This window comes from Quercus robur, chromosome 2 (assembly GCF_932294415.1).
Source record: "Quercus robur chromosome 2, dhQueRobu3.1, whole genome shotgun sequence".
In the NCBI taxonomy this organism is placed as follows: Eukaryota; Viridiplantae; Streptophyta; class Magnoliopsida; order Fagales; family Fagaceae; genus Quercus; species Quercus robur.
The window spans coordinates 55,308,658-55,330,587 of record NC_065535.1 but is presented as its reverse complement, the minus strand read 5'-3'; the positions used below and the strand labels follow the sequence as shown (position 1 = coordinate 55,330,587).

At 38.3% G+C, this 21,930-nt stretch overlaps 1 protein-coding gene across 2 annotated transcripts; it reads left to right on the top strand.

The window, feature by feature from the left end:
- LOC126714065 (DNA repair protein RAD4) lies at positions 1 to 21,281 on the top strand. Of its 2 annotated transcripts, XM_050414055.1 has the most exons (14): positions 1 to 94; positions 741 to 812; positions 926 to 1,047; positions 1,265 to 1,570; positions 1,676 to 1,768; positions 2,535 to 2,627; positions 3,713 to 3,814; positions 5,766 to 5,815; positions 7,665 to 8,417; positions 10,230 to 10,590; positions 10,681 to 10,875; positions 10,978 to 11,130; positions 13,757 to 13,966; positions 20,573 to 21,281. In XM_050414055.1, the coding sequence occupies exons 1-14, from the start codon at positions 52 to 54 to the stop codon at positions 20,969 to 20,971; spliced, it is 2,952 nt and encodes a 983-aa protein (XP_050270012.1). In that variant the 5' UTR covers positions 1 to 51; the 3' UTR covers positions 20,972 to 21,281. The 2 variants fall into 2 exon arrangements, with proteins under 2 accessions (XP_050270012.1, XP_050270013.1); XM_050414056.1 differs by lacking the exon at positions 2,535 to 2,627.
- The last annotated feature ends 649 nt before the right edge of the window (positions 21,282 to 21,930 follow it).

Genomic DNA, 21,930 nt, shown 5'->3' with positions numbered 1-21,930 from the left:
GGCGCGCATTTCTCTTTCTCTGTCTCTCCAACTTCAACAATTTTGTAAAAAATGCGAACCAGGAACGAGTCCAAGCGGCAGAAACAATCTTCTGGTACTTCATGTCCTTTCAACTTTTAACTATTTCCTCGTTTTGTTTTCTGGGTTCTGTTTGTTTTTCTAATAAAATAGAGGGGAAAAAAAAATCTACATATATTGTATGTTTAATGTTTGTTTGGTTCCCAGATTGTGAAGAGAGCCCACTTCACCTGTGGAAAATTCTTGTATTATGGTCTTTTGGTTGCTGGCCATCTGGGTTCTCCTAAAATTAAGAATTTGAGATTTGTAAAGTTCGTTTTTTTAGTTTCCTACACTTTCTAGGCAACCAAACGAGGTGCATTGCTTGTATTTAGAAGTTAATTTGAGCTCAAGAGAATGCAGTAGTTTGCCAAAGTGATTAAAACTTCTGGGTTTGATTGAGATTGCTTTATGGTGTTATTGAGTGTGTGTATTTTTGAAGTTAGTACCATATATGGTGTCTGAGAATATATGTGGGGAAGGTAGAGAAACTGCAAATTTGAATTTATAATACCGATAGTGTGAAACACGAGAAATTAAAGTAATTTTTTTTTTGGTTAAAGTTATGGATTTTAAGGAATGGCAGCAGCATACACATTGAGAGTTATGTACACTCTCAAAATATTTGTTTTGCCTCTTTATACAGTCACTTTGTTACGTAATTGTTTGTGTGCTTTGGGCAGGTAGGGACAATGCTAAAAAAGCTCTACCGGAATCAGAAAACAGAAGCCGTTTAGATTCGCATGATGACAGTGGTATATTTAACTCCTTAAATCTTCTGTTAGTTTAGGTGTAATGAGTCTCAGGTAAAGGTTGAGATAGCATTCTATGTCATTAAAGTGTAATTGGTATTTTTACTTGATTTCAGGAACACTTGCTGACATATCAAGGGAGGCTGTTGGCAGACTTCTTAGACGTGCCAAGAAGCGTGACTCTTCTGGGAAAGAGAAACATCATAACAACCTGAGCCAGCATGATTCAATTGGCATGGTTGGTCCTGTTAACTTTTATGTTTCGACAAGTAGTAGCATTATGATATTATGCCATATGGAACTTTGGCCTAGTGAGTGTGCATGATGCATCTTTTTTCTATGGAGTTTGATTTTCTGTTTGCCCAGTTTGGAGCCATTACAGAAATTGAATGTTCTTTCTGTGTAAAATTTGATATCCGTTTTATTCTTTCTGCATTACTTTATTTTAATTTCAGACAGAGGGTGGGCCAAAAAGAGATGATAAATTAGATGTGGATTCAGGGGCCCAGTGGAATATTTCAGAGGCTGAAGGTTGTAGTAAGGATCCAACGGGAAAGACTGCCCACGAAAAGAAAGTTGATGAGGGAAATTTACAGCAATTCCTCTCAGAAAATCAGGAAGAATTGAATGACTCGGACTGGGAAGATGGTTCAATACCCATTTCAGATTCCACATACAATCTTCCAGTTACAATTGAATTTAGTGAGACACCAAATTCTGGTATAAGGAAACCTGTTCGTCGAGTTTCTGCTGAGGATAAGGTGGATTATGCATTTTTAAAATAACATTAGAGTACTGGGCATGGAATTTTTCTCATGAAAGCTTTCTCCTACTTAAAATATTTTCTGTCCTCCCCTCTCATGCAGGAATTGGCAGAGCTTGTGCATAAGGTTCATTTGCTTTGTATGCTTGCACGTGGCAGATTAGTTGACAGAGCTTGTGATGATCCTCTTATTCAGGTTGTTTCTTGTTAATTCTAATGATCAACTGAGCATTTTTATTGTTGTAGCCATCATTGAGCTTTACTCAGAAGTCTATTGTCATCTGCATAAATGGTGTTTGTCAAACTACTATAATTATGTTATTATTACAACTTGACAAGGACCATGTTTTTGATTTCCTACACTAATTGTTGTTGTATTATTATTTTGTATCAGAGGTCACTTTATGTTGCATTGTTGAGGGTAGCTTTCCACTTCCCAAACTTACTGCTCTCATGGTTGAAACCAAAGCCTCTGTTTATAAGGGGTCGAGACAATAGTTTGGCTTCAAAGGCTGGTTATTTCAAATAATGCATGTTAATTTTTTCTAGTGTCTATAATACTTTTTATTGGTTTTTCTAGTGTCTGTAAACTATAATACTTATAGAAAGAGCAGGGAAATTTTTTTTTTCTAGTGTCTATCATGTTTACTTCGCTTTCTTGTTAATCTGTTTACTTTTTGGATCAGTACTTATTTTGTCAAGGGTTTACTATTTAGAAGCAAAAAGTACTACTTCCTTGTTCAGCAGTTCTGTTTTGCTAGTAATCTTTAGGAGATCTTCTATATACACCTAGTATACTGAAGAAATCTTGTTGTTTTGAACAAAATTCTTGTTATTCTCTCTCTATCTCTCTTAAAATATTAGATTATTAGTTCTCTTATCTTTTTTCATCCAGTGGTCATGGAAATGGGAGGAATGAGACACTAAATGTTATTTATGAATAAATCTGATTATTGTGGCAGGCTTCTTTACTGTCTCTTCTACCTCCACACTTGCTGAACATAGCAAAGGTCACAGAACTTACTGCAGATGCTTTGCGTCCCCTTGTTCTTTGGGTATGCTTTTGTTCAATTATTATATGTTGGGATGATTACCAAAAAAAAAGCCATCTATGGTTTAGAGTGGTTTCATGCCTCTTGGACATGAGGATAAACTGCTTAGCCCGTCAGGGGTGAAAAGCCCTTGGATTACCCGGTAACTAATTCTAGCGGGTGGGGTCAGTTGCTCGTAGGAGTTTGATTAACAGTGATGATTGTTGTACGGTATGCTTTGCAATGTGCAGCTAATTTGAGTGAAATTCTCCTATGTCATCAAAAGAAAAAAAAAAAAAAGAAGGTTTGGAGTGGTTTCCCCTTGCCTACCCCTGGATTAAAAAGTAGCACTTCATGACACCCAGAAAAGGAAACCCATTTAAGGGTATGAAAAAGCATAACGTAATGACCTCCCAAATACACTTTTCATGTGTGAATCAATGAACTGCATACCCAATAATAGAAATCAACAATTAAAATTCAACATAGCGTTTGACAAGACAACATTTACGATTATCTTGGGAGACAAGCATGGTAGCCTTTGTGGCAATGGGATGTAGCTCAAGAACTCCACTACGGTGAAAAATAATACTTGTGGCTAACTCCTAACTAATCTATTGCAGATCCATAACCGTTCCCAAAAATTTGGGACTAAGGTTTGGTTGTTATTGTTTATCATTAAAATTTGTATTTTTCGGCAACCAAATTCACACACACACACACACACAAAATCACTCAATTCTGAAAATTGACAGAAGTAGAGGACAGCTTATGAAAGATGCTATTGGCCATGGCTAAGCCAGGAGAGAAACATAGTCTTAGGAGAGAAAGAGAGATATAAAAGCAAATGTCACTTTTACCCTATCTAGCATAGTGAAATGTCACTTTGCCCCTCTCTTTTTTGATGTCTGGATCATGAACCGGATTATGGAAGCATAATAAATAGAACCTCAGAAGGGTAAAGTGCTACTATTTAAACCATGGATAGGCAAGCTAAAACCGTCTGAAATCCCAGTTGGGGTTATTTGTAGATGCTGTCTTGAGTTGTAGTTTTTTTGTGACATATCACTTGTTCGATCTTCTTTAATGCCTTTATATAAAACTTGCAGTTTCAAAATAGCTTCCGTGTTAAAAGCTCAACCAATGCAGATAGGTCATTTCCTTTGGCTTTGGCCTTTGCTCTTGAAACTCATGAAGGGACTCCAGAGGAGGTAGCTTCTTAATCTCTTATGACTAAATCTTTTTGAAGACTCTATTGGCTTGTCCTATATAGATTTGTTTTCCTCTGTTAGATGTAAACTAGTATTGATGAAGACCTGGAGTTTATCAAGTGCCTTTATAGGACTAAATTAGTTACTGTTGCTAGAAAATACTATACTTTATTTTCTTGTGAATTCATGTCCTTGAGCATAGTGCAATTAAATATGTCTTGAGGTTTTTGAATTTAATTAAAAAAAATGTATAATATCACACATGTAAATTAATTCTGGAAAAAGGGCCAATATGTGCTGAGAGTATATTTGTATCCAATTTGAGAGCTAGATCACATCAATTAATTTATTTGAATGCAATTCTTGGTGAAGAACAGACTATTGATTTGTCATATGCAAATTCTTGTGATTATCCAATAAAGAGGGGAGGGGGGCGGGAGGAAAAGAAAGGGAAAAATGCCTTGACACCCTCTGAACTTTAGGGTAGTGGCCATCATACCCCCTAAACTTTTATTTTAGCTGATTTGCTCCTTGAACTTGACGCATCTGCCAAATAAGTACTTCTGTTACTCTACTGTTAGAATAACTAACGGCTTCACATGGAAAACTTTTCATGTTGGTAAGCACAACAAACCAAAAAAATACCTCTCTCCTTTATTTATTTATTTATTTTTATTTATTTAATTTTTTTTTCCCGCTTTGCTGGGTTCAGCTTATAAAAAATTTCACAGAAAATAATGTAGCTTAGTCCTTGTACTGCAAATCTTATTCTCAGTCCACCTGGTGTAATTCGAGTATGTAAATCCACTATTCATTTAAAATTAACCACCCCTAATTAAAATTGAAACTTTGTTATTTATATGATTAAACAAAAAACTTGTTTAGAAGGTGGTACCCTAGCAACTCCGACCCCAACCCCAAACCCAAATCCTATCTTCTATATTCTTTAACACTTCCAAACCATATTCAATGCCCAGAAAAGTGGTGAGAAAAAAAAAAAATTAAAAACATAAACGGAGGCACAAACCCACACACAGAAATTTTGTGCAGAAAACTAAACCCACAGCGGGATCAAGAATGATGGCAGCGAGTTCAACCAGTGATCGGAGACTCCAAAACCTAGATCGGCGGTGGATCTATGAGATGCAGCAAGCTATATTGAGATGTCTCTCTCAAAACTGAATCTAGCTTGGGTTTTTGTTTTTCGTTTTTTTTTTTTTTTTTTTTTTGAATTTTCTCTCCATCGGTTATTTATAAATTGGTTTTGGTAATTTTGTTTTCCACGTGAAGGGTGTTAGTTTTAATGGAAGAGTAGCAGAAATACTGATTTGGCTGATGTGTGAAGTTGAAGGAGCAAATTGGCTAAAATAAAAGTTCAGGGAATGTGATAGCTATTAGTCAAAAGTTTAGGGGATGTGAGGGCATTTTTTTGGGGAAAAGAAAAGGAGTAACAGATTCAATTTACATAACAGTGATTAAATAAAAAAGCGTGCTTAAGCCAGAAATTATATGGCATAGAAATTTGGCTAAAAATATGAATATAAACTTAAGTTTTATGTGAAAAGAATCCAGTTGCCAGCCAATTCTTTGGTGTTGATGTTACTTTTCTTTGTCTTGATTTACCTTTATACTTAGTTGGGTAAAATGTTGAGGTGGTGTTCTTGCTTCTTCCTTAGTGAGTGTATATGCTATTGGATTTTAGACATCATTAACCATTTTAATAGTGGTTGTGAACTATTCTCACTTTTGCTTTTCTTGGATGAGTCTTCTGTTTTCTTTGCCCTCAGATATTCAGGAAAGTGTTTACATATGATAAACTCTACCTTCCATAGAATCAGCAATTCCATTCAGATTGGGTTAACTTCGCTGTTGGGAGAAGGGCAATTCTGTGAATATGCATATATTGCTTAGTGCTCTAAGGAAAAGTTACAGGGTCATTGTTTTCTTGCAGATTGTTGCATTGTCTGTGGCACTATTTAGAGCTTTGAATCTTACAACCCGGTATGGCATTTATTATATAACAAAAATGATAATAATATATCCTGTTATCTATTATAAATGCATTTTGTTGCTAGAAATTTTTTATTATATCTGCATTTGAAGTACGAATATATCTTTTATTTTTTGAACCTCTTGACGTTGGAAGCTTGAACCTGGAGGGTTCTTCTTAAACAATATATAGACCATCAGACCTCCTTTGTGCTGATCTACCATGAGATTTCATTTACTACCACTTTCTCTCCAAAAAAACTGATCAGTTCATCAAAACATGGGGTCCTTGTAGCATCATTTGAGCATAACAATACTATGTTAGGATTGACTTTCAATTCTCATTGCATTTTTGGCTTTTAAACCTAACCTGAGAGGTGACTGAAGCTACCATAACCCTAGAACATTAAATTAATAATCCATGTTTGTTTTGATTCAAACCTGTTTTCATATGTACCTTTTTTTATGAGATAAGATGTATAGATTTTGTTGAATAGTTTTGTTATGCATTGTCTTAGTGTTGATTTGAAGAAGCTTTGTGAGAAGTTGGCTATGAAATAGTTTAAAATTCAAATTTTATCATTGTCTAGAAGAGATTCATGCGAATATTTCTTAGTCCTAACGCTTCTTACGTAATGAAGAAATTGTCCACTAAAGGACTGTCATGAATAAGAAGGATAATATTAAGTTTAGGTTGTCAATCTTGGTTGCTGATTGAAATATGTTTGTAAGATATAAGAGTAAGCCATAGACATGAAGTTTTCACCTTGTATTCTCATATTTTGAGAAGTATTTTGCTTAAGCTGCATTTAAGAAGCCTTTCTTTAGGGGAACTTTGTATACGCATCTTGTGTATATGAGGTCTCTCCTCTACTTTTAATAAAGCCTTTCATGCCCATTGAGAATGTTTCGTTTATTTATTTTTTGTTTTTGATAATTATTGAGAATGTATCATTTATGGTTGCAACTTCTTGAGATTTATTCATCAGGATGGCATAGTAGGATGATATTTTAAGCACAATGTTTATGGAATTAAGGAGGTTAATACTTGGAGCTATTGCTTCCTTATTGAGATGGTCTCAGAGTTTAATTGTTTTATCTATCATTTTCTTACATGGTAGATGTAGAAGACTAGAGTCAAAGCTTTGCTCAAAAAATGGCATCTCCTTCTCTAGGTAGAGGGTAAAGTCATGGGTTTAAGACCATTAGAACTATGGTTAAATGATTAAATTCACTGTTTCCTAATAGTTTAAGCTTTTGGGAGAATCAGTAATTTAACAAAGACAAAATGGGACTATGTACCTTACCAATTGGAAAAAAGATGTAAATATGTGATCATTTAAAGATTATGAATTTGACTTTTTCACCTTTAAATTCCATAGATGAACGGCCAAATTAGTTGTCAACAGCCAATGTGCTTGACTCTCAGTATCACTAAATATTCCATTAAACTCCGTAGGTGTCTATGCTTATGATTTTCTTGATCAAAATATGTTGGTTGATGTACCCATGGGGCTTTAAGATTTGCTTTTGCATCTACTCTACTGCCATGGGATTATGTATAAAAAAATACTGCAAAATTACGTACTATTTCTTCAACTTTGTTACAGCATATGTTCTTCTTTAGGACATAAACAGATCCTATGCTGTTGTAAGTCCTAGTAAAGCTCAGGATGACATTGTATCTCTTGACATGCAGTAGTCACTTTTCAATTGTGATGATTAATGATAAAGGTTCTCTGTTAGGTTGATTTCTTTTCTATTATTGCCTGGGTTTCAGATTCTGGGAAAGTGTCATGTCTCATGTTGAGTTGGATATATGAATGCGTATCTTGTATTAAAAGTATACATTTGTTGTCAGGTTTGTGTCCATTTTGGACGTTTCCTCCTTAAAACCAGAAGCTGATAGGTCTGAATCTTTAATTCAAGATGCAAGCAGATCGAGTAAGGGGATATTTAAAAATTCAACGCTAATGGTGGCTAAACCAAAGCATGCTTTGGTCTCTCCTGTTAAATCATTTTCATGCAATGAGAGTGGCAATATCTGTGAAACTTCTCAGAGGGGTTCATGCAAAAGTATGGATAACATTGCTCAGTCCAAAGATTCACCTGTTGCTGGTGAGCTGGATGCCATAATGTCAGATTCATTACATTGTGAGGCAAGAAATGATATCTCTGACGCAGGCCTTACCAAGAAATCTCAGGGATTGAATAGGAAAGGGGATCTTGAGTTTGAGATGCAGTTGGAAATGGCTCTAACTGCAACAGCAGTTGTCACTCAGGAGAACAAAATAGAATCAGATGTGAAAGACTTGAACTCATCAAATTTCTCTTCTCCATTGAAAAGAATGAAAAGAATTGTAAGTGAAGAATCTCCTACTTCTTCCCAGGGGATCTCTACTGCAGTTGGCTCAAGAAAAGTAGGATCTCCTTTGTATTGGGCAGAAGTATACTGCAATGGTGACAACTTGACTGGAAAGTGGGTGCATGTTGATGTTGTCAATGCAGTTATTGATGGGGAGCTGAAGGTTGAAGCTATGGCTGCTGCATGCAAAACATTTTTGAGATATGTAGTTGCTTTTGCTGGGCAAGGGGCCAAAGACGTGACACGCAGGTTTCGCCTCCTTACGATTGTAATTCTAATGCACAGTTACTTTCTGATTTAGTTGTAGCCTTGTTACCTTTCTGGATACTATCAGCTTCCAGTGCTTTCTCGTTGCATTATCTTTCAAACAGGCATTTGTAATGGCATCATTGCAAAAGACACACGCACACATATATATCAAAAATATATAAATAAATAAATAAAGTAAAGAGGATTTTACCTAAAAAATTTCAAGTTTTTATAATTTGATAACTTCAAATTTTGGGTTCATGTAAATCTACATATTCTACCGAATGATCTCCACACTGAAGCTTAGGGATTCTTTGGTAGAATGTGGAGATGTATATGTATTCATAATTTGAATTTATTCTTGCCATTTGGCTTAATTTAAAGAAAACATGTGTTTCTTTTGGGGCTAAATCCTGAAAAAAATAATAAATCTTCCATGTATAATGCCTATCAAATTGATGCAGGAGCATCTTAACCCAAAGCAAAGAAGGCCCAGTAGTTTATTTTGCTTAGCCCGTAGCTATTATAGGACAAGTCTTTTATTTCTCTATGTTATGTTCTGTTTGTTTCTATGCCTTTAGTTTATTAAAGGTTCATGTGACTTTTAATGAAGTTGGATGGTTTAGTCAAGTTTCTATCAAATTGACCACAGAAATCCAAATCCTTGAAGCTGACAAATGACAATAACTCTGCACTTACATATTTGTAGTAGTGGTGTCTTCATTAACTTCATGTACATGTTTACTAAAGTTTTATTTGTTAGCCAATGAAGGTAATTATTATTTGCGTTGAATTTTGGAATAATAAATCTAAAATGTTAGGTATCTCTAAATAATTAATTTTAAAAACAGCTTTTTTTCTGCTAACTTATTTTTGAACATGGATGCCATGGTAGAATTTAGAATCTTTAGATGGTGTTTTAGCACATAAAAAAATTACTTAGACAATGGTTTAGAAAGAATGTATGATTTTTTTAACTAATCCTGATAAAGGGTGGATGTGAATGTTTGTGTTTGTGTGTGTACTATCAAATGATAGGATTGAACTCACGAGTTATTCTAAGGTGGTTGGTAATTACCACTAAACCAAGACAGCTTTGATGCCCTAATAAGATGATGGAATAAAGTTGCATGAGAATATTTTGTTTGTTCTCTCAAAGGTCATACGGTCATCTTTAATTGCCAACTACAATTTTTATTATTATTTTTGCGATAAATTACAGAGGTACTTTTTTTGGCTGAAAATTACAAAGGCTCTCAATGTCCTGCTGTTCCATCTGACATCAGTAGCCAGCATTTATTGTTGATAATTCTTGAGCTTTCTTTACACTATTAGATATTATTGTGTCTGCTTATTTGCACCTGCATCCATTTATGCACTTGATATGCTTCACTGGCCAATGTGTGCTTTAAGCCTGAATCTTTCTATTTATGTGATGACCAGCATAATAAATAGCCTCTCCAGACATGCTCATGTAAGTTGTTGCGTATTGCCTTAACTCATTTTCTGGTTTTTTTTGGTGATTATTTTCCATGTATTTGTTGGTAGTGTTCTGAAAACAATACATGAAAATTTATGAGGAATACTGTTAATGGTTTGTCACACTAGATGACAGGAAACTTAATGCTTGGACCTTATAAATGCTAATAGTGATTTTATGGTTTTTTTTCTTTTTTCTTTATTTTTATTTATTCTATTTGCTTGACTATAGTTTCAAATTTCTGGTAATAGTGTTAAGTACGGCTGAAATTTCTTAAAGAGGTAGTAATCATCTCATTACCTGGGTGTGGTACTAAAATGAGCATATTACAGGTATTGTATGAAGTGGTACAAGATAGGATCACATCGAGTTAATTCAATTTGGTGGGATGCAGTGTTGGCGCCACTGAGAGAGTTAGAGGCAGGAGCTACTGCAGGCATGGCCCATACAGAAAAGCAACACATTGAGGCCTTGACTGAACATGAGAAAGTTATAGCATCCAGAAAGTTGGATAATCCAACTAGGGATGATATTCCAGGAGGTGCTAACTTGCATGGGAAGTTAGGCCTAGAAATCTCAAAAAAGAGTGGCAAATCTTCTCTGAGCAATTCTTTTGTTGCTAGCAGGAGCTCTCTTGAGGACATGGAGTTGGAAACTAGGGCATTAACTGAGCCTCTTCCAACTAACCAGCAGGTAGAGTGAACTGCTAAGTTTAGATTGACATGGTGGTAAACTTTCTAAATGGCTAGTTTTTCATGGAAAACTTTGTTTAACCATATGCAGGCCTATAAAAACCATCAACTTTATGCTATTGAAAGGTGGCTTACCAAGTATCAGATACTTCATCCAAAGGGTCCAGTTCTCGGCTTTTGTTCTGGTCATCCAGTTTATCCACGGAGTTGTGTACACACAATCAAGACAAAAGAAAGATGGCTACGGGAAGGGCTGCAAATTAAAACGAATGAGCTTCCTGTGAAGGTTGATTCTGGGTTATAGGGTTCTACCATGTTACTCTATTAGATTTTATGGTTCTTTATTAAAGTTAGTTCACGTATTTATTTATTTTTTCTTTCTGGACAGGAGTTGAAACGTTCTGCAAAGCTTCAAAAAGTACAAGTTCCTGAAGATGATGAATGTGGTGGGGGTAATTATGAAGGAACTGTTAAACTTTATGGGAAGTGGCAACTGGAACCATTGAATCTGCCTCATGCTGTAAATGGAATTGTTCCAAAGGTGATTTTTATTTATTTTTTAATCCCATGGAGTTGGTTCATTTCATTAATATTGAGGCGGCTCTTTCTTATTTATATACAATCATCAATTCCTATTGTTCCTGACTGATTTATGAAATTGTTGCTTCGTAGCTTTTATCTTGGATGGAGAGATAATTGCACATAGATGTGCTTTGACATGCCATGCAGATGGATCACTATTTCATTAAAAGAACTCAAATGTGCTTTTGCTACAACAACTAACTTAGATTCATCAAAAAGTTTAGAAAATGATATCAAGCTTGCATCGTCATGGTCTACTTTTTGGGTTGCAAGCTGTTTCTATTATACATATTACTTTTGTAAAGTTTGCATTGGAGGAAAAAAAATAAAAGAAGGGGGTGGGGGGTAAGGGCTGGGTTTGGGTCATCAGATATGATGTTATAAATTAATGATGTATTGTGTATGATGTGATGGCAATGATTTTTAGTTTTATATGCACCAGATGGGGGAGGTAGGAGTTGGAACTTACTTTTCTGTCATGAATTTAATGATTGGGAAATGGGGAGATTTTACTCTTTCTTTGAGCATGTTTCTGCCAGAATTCCAAGGGGGGAGGGTGATGATGTTATGATTTGGTAGTTGAATCGTAGTGGTGCTTTTGATATGCACTCCTTTTATAAGTCCTTATTGAAAGCCCCTTTTGTTTCCTTCCCTTGGTAGAGCAATTGGTGTGTTAAGGTACCTAAAAGGGTGTCTTTCTTTTTATGGACTGCTGTTAGGGGTGGTATTCTTACAATAGAAAACCTTGTTAAGAAGAACTTGTCTCTTGTTAATTAGTGTTGCTTATGTCGGTGTAATGAGGAAATTGTGGATCATCTTTTACTCCACTGTAAGTTTGCTCATGCTTTGTGGAGTGAGGTTTTTCTTATGTTTGGGGTTAAATGGGTGATGCCGAGTACAGTTGTCCCTCTTCTTTTCGCTTGGAGGAATTGGTTGGGGAATTATTCTTCAAATGTTTGGAATATGGTACCGGTGTGTCTTATGTGGTTAGTATGGAAGGAATGCAATGCCCGAACTTTTGAGGACATTGAGAGACCTATTGATCTGTTGAAGACTTCGCTAGCTAGTACTTTATTTGAGTGGTCTTAAATTTGGGGTTTCACACATTGTATTTCCTTGTCTGATTTTATTATTTCTGTTAGATTTTCCATATGATTTGATTGTATTTTTTGCATTGCTGTGAGTTTACAATCGTAAACACATTGCACTTTTGCTATCAATAAAGCTTTTATTACCTATCAAAAAAAAAAACTCTTAATGTCAGAAGTATCCCATTGGGTGAATATATTACTCTGTTTGTAACTATGGCTTTGTTGGCTTTTATAATAATCCTTAAGGTTGAACTCCCTTCAGTATCAAGGGCCAAAATGAAGTGGGTGCTTACCCAAATTAGAATTAGCTTACCCATATGCTTACTGCCAGTGCCAAATCCTCTTTCATTTTTACCATGCTGCTACTCTGAATTTTGTTTTACTTCCCCCTGTTAGATACAATGTATACACAATAGAAGAAAGTTTTAGTGCTCAGTTGGGTGGTTGTCCCTTTTGAATTGGACTCTCTGCATGTTTTACTAGAAAATTGTTTCATTTATTTAGTTAAAGCTTTTCTAGAGAATAATTTTATCCCATGACATGTTGGGCAATATGTTGCTGTGGCTAGGTTTTTCCAATTACATAGTGGCAAATGTGCTCAATCGGTGATATATGGTCAACAAGATTATCTGCTAGCAAATAACTAAGTTTCAGAATATGTTTTGAAATATAAATAGTGTACACATCCCAGAAGTTCAATATATTGTATAGGCAGGATTAGTTATTATTCTCGGGTTCTCAGGTGTCCACCTTTCCTTCATTTATTGCATATGTTTCTTTTGGATTTGGTCCCTCTTTTAGTAGGGCCATTATATAGTTGCTTTTATCTTTCAAACTGTGGCATAGGGTTTTCCCCCTTTTATCCTTTGTTGTTTGTTTTCACCTTTTGGTTGGGATCCTTCTTCATGAGTCCTGCACGTTACTTCAGCTTTATGGGTCCTGGTTTTTGTATTAGGGCTGCAGGAAAAATTGTTTAGGTTCATGATTGGGTTTTAAACATATTCTATAGGTGGCTATGACCAACTGACAAGACAGTATTTCTTCTTTGAGTTGCATCAAGCTAGAGTATTGTAGTTTTATTTCTTATTCTTAATTTGGAATTTTTCTGTTGATCTTTTATCATCATTTGGCAAGGGATTTGTACTCTTCCTATGTTGCAGTTTCCTATCTTAAATCTGATTAGATAATATTTCTTTGCTGCCTATGTTTTTTGTCAAAGAACAAGTTTTAAGGCCTGAAGATTTTGTTTGAGATTTTATGTTGGCTTGCCAAGATTCTCCACCAGTCTGTATGTGGCAAAATTATATGCATGCCAGAATGGAGAATTAGTAGCAGAATATTCTCGCACTTCCCCACTACTTTTATCTGGTTATCTAAGTTTTTTACTTTCAAAATGCTACTTGTGTATGGACCAGCTAGGTTTTTTCTGTTTGGTTCTCAAGCTCTTTATGAAGCTTGATTATCACTTACAGCTAAGTTCTCTACTGGACACAGAATGAACGTGGTCAAGTGGAAGTTTGGTCTGAGAAGTGCCTCCCACCTGGTACTGTGCACTTGAGGTTACTGAGGGTGTTTTATGTTGCCAAGAGATTGGAGATTGATTATGCGCCTGCCATGGTTGGTTTTGAATTCCGAAATGGACACTCGCATCCTGTCTTTGATGGTATTGTGGTGTGTGCTGAGTTCAAGGATGCAATTTTAGAGGTAACTATATTGCACTTTTATGATGCGTTAGGCCCATGAGAGAAGTGTGAAGTTTTTAGAATTTCTTGTATTTGTTTTTGTGATTAATATTTTTCTCCTTTCCCTTTCCCTTTCTGTAAAATTCCTGAGGCATACATGATTCTTTCATCCAGATTTGCTTACATATTTGATGGCATTCAAGTTGTTTATTAAAACCTACTGATGCTTACTTTTGTTTTTGGGTTTACCAATACAACAACAAAGCTCAAAGCTTTAGTTCCAGATTTTTTGGGATTAGCTATGGATCCTCAACAAATTTTGGGGTATAAAAGAAAATTATTTTTGCTAAAATATTGGTTAAAGGATATTCATTGTTTCCTAATAGTTTAAGTTTTTGGGATAAGTGATAGTTTATCACGTTAGTAGAGCTAGCTTGTCTTGATTTCAAACCCTGCCTTCCATTTAGAAAGTTAAAAATCCCATGTGTTGGGTCCCACTTATTAAGGGAGAGTTTGGACCCTCACATGAGTGGGAGTGTTAGAATAATGATATTAAATTCAATATTTCCTAATAGTTTAGGCTTTTGAGAAATGATTTTATGAGGATAAACTCATATCTTTTAAAATGTCCAAAAATCTTTTCTTTATAATTGTGAGGCCCGACAACAGATGGGCCAGATCCACCTATTCACGGGGATACTTAAGGCCCAAGCCGAGGAGGATAGTAGTCCCAGCCCAATAAACCCAAAGCACTAATGGGCCATAGAAGTCGCCGAGGAAGGTACAGCCCTCGGTCAGCCCAGAGCTACACTAAGGAAAGGGGCAAAAGTGGTATAGGGATAATCTTGTAAGAAATCTAAAATATCTAGGAAAGGCTGCCCATACTACCGGCCCTAGACAGAGCTTTGCCTCTGACAGAGTCGTGTTTCTTTGGCCTACTCAACCACTCCCAGCAACTCAGGTCTGAAACTGATGGGACAGGTGTCAGTCTTGGAAAGTCCGATCCTACACGTGGACGAAGGAAATTGAATGCATGCTAATATAAAAGGAAAATATACAACCTAAAGGAAGGGGGATTCTTCCGGAAAGAATAAGACCTAAAGGGGCGAACACCTCTAGATCATGCAGGAACAACCCAACAAAACCACGGCTGAGTAAACATGGCTTAGCCTCTCGACCCCACTCTCTACAAATGATATTGTATGGGTCCATTTACGTGTGAACCCAACCCTGCTGTGGTCCAACGCGAATCGTGTCCCTACAATTGGCGCCCACCGTGGGGCGGCTTGCATGTTAGCTCGAGCGATGGTGAAGTTGAGCTTCTGTCGAACAAGGGGCTATGAAGGTGCCTATATCACCGGCGACGTATTGCTGGTGTTCTAACATAAGCTCTTACTAGGGGCTTCAAACACCAGGCCAGCTCCCCTCACCTTATTTGAGGAGCTAAACCTTCAGAAAGCCAACTACTTAAGAAGAATCATACAAGTTTTGGACAGAACCAAGGCCTTGCATGGTCCTCGGACCCAAGCCTCTGGGGAAACCAACTACTTAAGAAGAATCATACAAGTTTTGGACAGAACCAAGGCCTTGCATGGTCCTCGGACCCAAGCCTCTGGGGAAACCAACTACTTAAGAAGAATCATACAAGTTTTGGACAGAACCAAGGCCTTGCATGGTCCTCGGACCCAAGCCTCTGGGGAAACCAACTACTTAAGAAGAATCATACAAGTTTTGGACAGAACCAAGGCCTTGCATGGTCCTCGGACCCAAGCCTCTGGGGAAACCAACTACTTAAAAAGAATCATACAAGTTTTGGACAGAACCAAGGCCTTGCATGGTCCTCGGACCCAAGCCTCTGGGGAAACCAACTACTTAAGAAGAATCATACAAGTTTTGGACAGAACCAAGGCCTTGCATGGTCCTCGGACCCAAGCCTCTGGGGAAACCAACTACTTAAGAAGAATCATACAAGTTTTGGACAGAACCAAGGCCTTGCATGGTCCTCGGACCCAAGCCTCTGGGGAAACCAACTACTTAAGAAGAATCATACAAGTTTTGGACAGAACCAAGGCCTTGCATGGTCCTCGGACCCAAGCCTCTGGGGAAACCAACTACTTAAGAAGAATCATACAAGGTTTGGACAGAACCAAGGCCTTGCATGGTCCTCGGACCCAAGCCTCTGGGGAAACCAACTACTTAAGAAGAATCATACAAGTTTTGGACAGAACCAAGGCCTTGCATGGTCCTCGGACCCAAGCCTCTGGGGAAACCAACTACTTAAGAAGAATCATACAAGTTTTGGACGGAACCAAGGCCTTGCATGGTCCTCGGACCCAAGCCTCTGGGGAAACCAACTACTTAAGAAGAATCATACAAGTTTTGGACGGAACCAAGGCCTTGCATGGTCCTCGGACCCAAGCCTCTGGGGAAACCAACTACTTAAGAAGAATCATACAAGTTTTGGACGGAACCAAGGCCTTGCATGGTCCTCGGACCCAAGCCTCTGGGGAAACCAACTACTTAAGAAGAATCATACAAGTTTTGGACAGAACCAAGGCCTTGCATGGTCCTCGGACCCAAGCCTCTGGGGAAACCAACTACTTAAGAAGAATCATACAAGTTTTGGACAGAACCAAGGCCTTGCATGGTCCTCGGACTCAAGCCTCTGGGGAAACCAACTACTTAAGAAGAATATACAAGTTTTGGACAGAACCAAGGCCTTGCATGGTCCTCGGACTCAAGCCTCTGGGGAAACCAACTACTTAAGAAGAATATACAAGTTTTGGACAGAACTAAGGCCTTGCATGGTCCTCGGACCCAAGCCTCTGGGAAAACCAACTACTTAAAGGGAAGCATACAAGTCTCGGACCCTCAACACCAAAAGGGCCGATATGAAATGGAGTAACATGTTTCTAAAAACATAATCAAAGTCGCTCGATGCTCAGTCACCCCCTTCAATGAATTATTTAGAGTTCATCGTTTCTCGGACAGCATTCCCGCACATATCATGGGACGTTCAACCGATACCTAGGTTAGTTTCCTGAATTTAACTTATTGTCAATTATTATTATGCTTGGTAGTGTAGGTAAGTTAGAACGAATTAGAACGAGTTGAATCGTGTTTCAAGGGGCTCCTGCCCTAAGTAGCGCTGAGAGAAAGCACATACGGGGAGTACACTCATTTACGAAGTGATGTGCCAAAAGAACCATACCCAAAAACAAATATATAAACGGCTATTTTTATTACGATGAAGAAATAGTACATCGTGCAATGAAAAGCTGGAATCCGCCTACGTCAAAGCTTACTACATGAGTACTATATAAGCAAGAAAAAGAAAAATACAAGAAAGCTGTAGAAAGCCGAGGAGGTATGTCGGAGGAAAGGTTGGCTACAGCTCCAAGACCTTATTCTTCCCCCGCACCCTTACCTGCCCATAACTCAGGCAGCCAAAAAGACCCAACTTGAACCTGACACCGTTGAAAAAAAGGTGCAGGGAGTTGAAGGTGATGGGGCTTTCTCTAAATATACACCTGCCGCAAAGCAGAGGCGCTGATGGAGGAAAACCCTTTTTCTGCCATACCAAAGTGTTGGCATGAACAGAGACTGCTTCGGATTTTGGCTAAAAGAGGGAGAGACGCCGTTCTCCCTCGGTGGAGATGGAAAACTCTCCTGAACTTGTGCTTCCTGTGTCCATACCTTACTGTTATAAGCCTCATGAAGACACGGCGCTTCTGCGGCGGAGACATTTCTTTCTTCCCAACCCTCACTTTCAACATGTAATGCCAAGAAGGGAGAACTCCGAATATGGAAGCTGTGGTGTGGGAGAAAATCTGAAGGATTTGTGCGTATATAAAGCAACTATCTCTCCTTCCCATTTATTGGAAAAGACAAGGTGATGGCAGTCAATTCATGTGGCTTCCCAAGAAACGCTACAGACAAAACAGTCTTGGCTCAACTTCCAACATCAACCGCAACCACAAGATTAAAGAGCCTCGTAAAGGTGCACCTCGGTCCCCATGACATCAGAAAGTACCACGTGGCCAGAAGTTGCAGAAATATCTCTTAAATCAGGGGCTAGGTGGATTCGTGGCCCCGGGCCCGCTTTGGGTAAGGGCCCAAGTACTTTGGCCGACGCCGAGCAATGACCATGGCCGAGAACAACCACTGTTAAGCACCTCGGGAAATGCTCAAACTAAGGGAAAAATTTGAACTCAAGGTCTTGGACAGAACCTAAGGCTTGCATGGTCCTCGGACTCAAGCTAAAAGGGAAAACCAAGTGCTAATGCGGACATTGGTCTCGGACAGAACTTAAGGCTTGCATGGTCCGCGGGCTCAAACTAAAAGGAAAAGTCAAATACATAAGGTAAAACGCATAAGTCCTGAACAAAACCCAGGTTTTGCAAAGTCCTCGGACTCAAGCTGCCCGGGAAATCAACTGCCCAAATGAAGAAACTTCTCGGCTTAGATACTGAAAAAGGTTAAGGCTCGCGTATCATCGAGATGGCAGAACAACCTAATGATCGTCAACTTAAAGAGGCCATTCATCCGGTGGGGTAACACGTCCTCGGATATCTACTTCTTATATCTAATCGGAACATTTAATACCCATCACGGCTAATTTTAAGATAAGTCTCATTCCACACTGGTCGGATTGCTACGTTGAATGATTATTTTATTAAAGTCATCGTGGCATCTTTTTATCAACGATTACTTTGGCCTTATTTATTATTAATTGAAATGCTATACTATTATGCCGAGCAGCGCATTCACATTTGTTAAAGTATATAAACAAGACATACGAAATAGAGTAACAATCACTTTTATTAATATGAAAAATTGTCACAACCTACAAGGGAGGGCTTAAATGAGCCAATACAAAAAATGAACTACTAAAACAGTAACAACATCCATAACACGAATAATTAAACCATCAGGTGTCTTCTGAATTCGCCTTCAAAGTCTTTCTGAAATCTATGCCTCAGTACTGTTCACATCAGGAGAAGATCCTTATACAAAAATAATGAAGGACAAGGAAGAAGAATTGGAACACATGGAAGCACTGCAGCAAGCTCTTGTTGCTGAAAGAAGTAAGGGAAAAAGAAGATGGAAGACATGAGCGGGAAGGAGGAGAAGAAGAGGGAAGCAATGAAAAGAAAGTAAAAGGAGCAAAAGAGGGAAAAGGGGAGCCATATTAGGTATGCTCATGAGAGAGCAGATGGAGATGGCAAGGGAAGTATTTGACTCGGCCACACCAGAAATAGGGTGTGACGAGCCCCTGCTTCGGATTTTGGCTAAAAGAATAGGGAGACAAACCTTGAGTCTCCACCACCCTTGCCCCGACCGAGCCATGTCAAGTTTCGCTAAGGTATGGTGTTTCTGGGAAAGGAGGGATTCATTCATGGTTGATCACTATGGGGGACGTGTTATCGACTGAGGAATAACCAGGGGGAAGAAGTGGATTCTGAGAAGGGTCTAAGGGATTCGCATATGAGAGAATCACCTTCTTATCTTCTCTCTTTATATAGGGGAAAAGACGAGGGTACGTGACACGCTCCGATCCTCTAAGAAATCTGCTAGTAAATGCAAAACCGTTTCGTTTCTCCAAGCTATCCATAACCGCTGGATTTAGGAGGCCTCGTAAAAGGAAGACATTAAAAGCGCACTACGGCTAACCAAACGGAATAAACACATCACGCGTAAGTCAAGGGAAATACCTCGTAGACCGGCGCATTCCTTGGGGAGGTGAAAAGTCGCAGACGTTGATTAAGGGCCGAACTTAATGAGCCGCGATAGAGTCTCGGTATCATCAAAACCCACCTTTCCAACCGAGGATTTGGATAGCAGGGTTTTGAGGGGCTATTGTGAGGCCCGACAACAGATGGGCCAGATCCACCTATTCACGGGGATACTTAAGGCCCAAGCCGAGGAGGATAGTAGTCCCAGCCCAATAAACCCAAAGCACTAATGGGCCATAGAAGTCGCCGAGGAAGGTACAGCCCTCGGTCAGCCCAGAGCTACACTAAGGAAAGGGGCAAAAGTGGTATAGGGATAATCTTGTAAGAAATCTAAAATATCTAGGAAAGGCTGCCCATACTACCGGCCCTAGACAGAGCTTTGCCTCTGACAGAGTCGTGTTTCTTTGGCCTACTCAACCACTCCCAGCAACTCAGGTCTGAAACTGATGGGACAGGTGTCAGTCTTGGAAAGTCCGATCCTACACGTGGACGAAGGAAATTGAATGCATGCTAATATAAAAGGAAAATATACAACCTAAAGGAAGGGGGATTCTTCCGGAAAGAATAAGACCTAAAGGGGCGAACACCTCTAGATCATGCAGGAACAACCCAACAAAACCACGGCTGAGTAAACATGGCTTAGCCTCTCGACCCCACTCTCTACAAATGATATTGTATGGGTCCATTTACGTGTGAACCCAACCCTGCTGTGGTCCAACGCGAATCGTGTCCCTACAATAATCCTTTAAGATTTCTTCCTAAATTTTCCTAAAAAATTGACATCCTTCCATTTTTTCATGAATTCCAACTAATTTTTTCCTCTTTTGTGTGTTTGGTCAACTAATTTTATTGGAGAGGCCTTTTATCTAATATTTGTTGGTTCTGTTCTCCAGGCATACTCAGAAGAAGAAGAAAGAAGAGAGGCCGAAGAGAAGAAACGAAGTGAAGCACAAGCTATTTCTAGGTGGTATCAGCTTCTTTGTTCCATCATAACTCGGCAAAGGTTGAACAACCGTTATGGTGACAGCTTGTCATCACAAACATCCACTGGGACTAACACTCAACATATTAATAACAAATTAAATGCACCAGTTGGTGGAGGTGATGAAGGCAAGCAGTCTAATGTATGCCAGACAGAAGACATAAATCATGCTAAGTTGGATGCTCAAGCTAGCCTGCCAGAAGACCATGAGCATGTATTCTTGACAGAGGACCAGACTTTTGATGAGGAGAGTTTGGTGCTGACAAAGCGATGTCATTGTGGATTTTCAGTCCAAGTGGAGGAATTGTAGCACTATAGATGTGACACTGTTCTACATTAACTTAATGCTTGAAGATGTACAAGTAGATTCCTTACTGAAGTCAATCTCATAAAGCATTGCCATTTTGTTATGCGTCTAATTTCTGTCAGTTGTGCAGTGAGCCAGGCATTGATATCTTTACACTTCCATGTAATGATGTAAATATCTAGGGACATGAGAGAAAGTCTTGGTTTTCCCCTTTCTTTGAGCACAAATGAGAACATAAACTTACAGGATCCTTTTTGTACAAATTTCTCCTTTTTGGGTAGTGATGACTTAAACATGCATTTCTCCATTTCCACACGGATGAACACATTATATTGTTTGCAAAATCTCATGCATCTTTACATGCAGGAGGAGGTGGTTGTTGATACTTGATAGAACATGAACAGTACAAAACTGTAGTCATTGAAGATTGTGGTACATTATAGCCAGGAAGGCAACTAATGACCCATATTCTTGATTATTTTCCTTGCACAACTCAAACTGGATTCATCTTTGGTATTTGTTTGATCTTTAGCAAGAGAAGTCAATTTCTGAAAAGTGACTGGTAAGTCTTCAGCTTGAGTCTACGATGTCTGTTAGTTGGTGGGTGGCTTGAGCGTTAAATTCTACAGTACATATTGATTTATTGGTTCTCTATTTTTCTTAAACTTTGTTTAGTTATATCCTTTTTCATATTTGTTATAAAATTTGTATATCGTTCATTAAGTATCACATGTTTTAAATAGTTTGGTAAGTTAAATTTTGTTTGGAAGGTTGGGTTTTGAAAAGCCTTGTAACTTTAGTGACATTGTCCAATCTCATCCATAGGGAGGACCTAGTTTCAAATTCCCTACCCCCACTTATTTGTAACCAAAAAAAAAAAAAAAAAAAAAATCATAGTTTCTACTTTGGTTTCTGTAAAATCTGCTAGTGTAGATTTGGGTTCCTACTTCCTACTTCCTAGA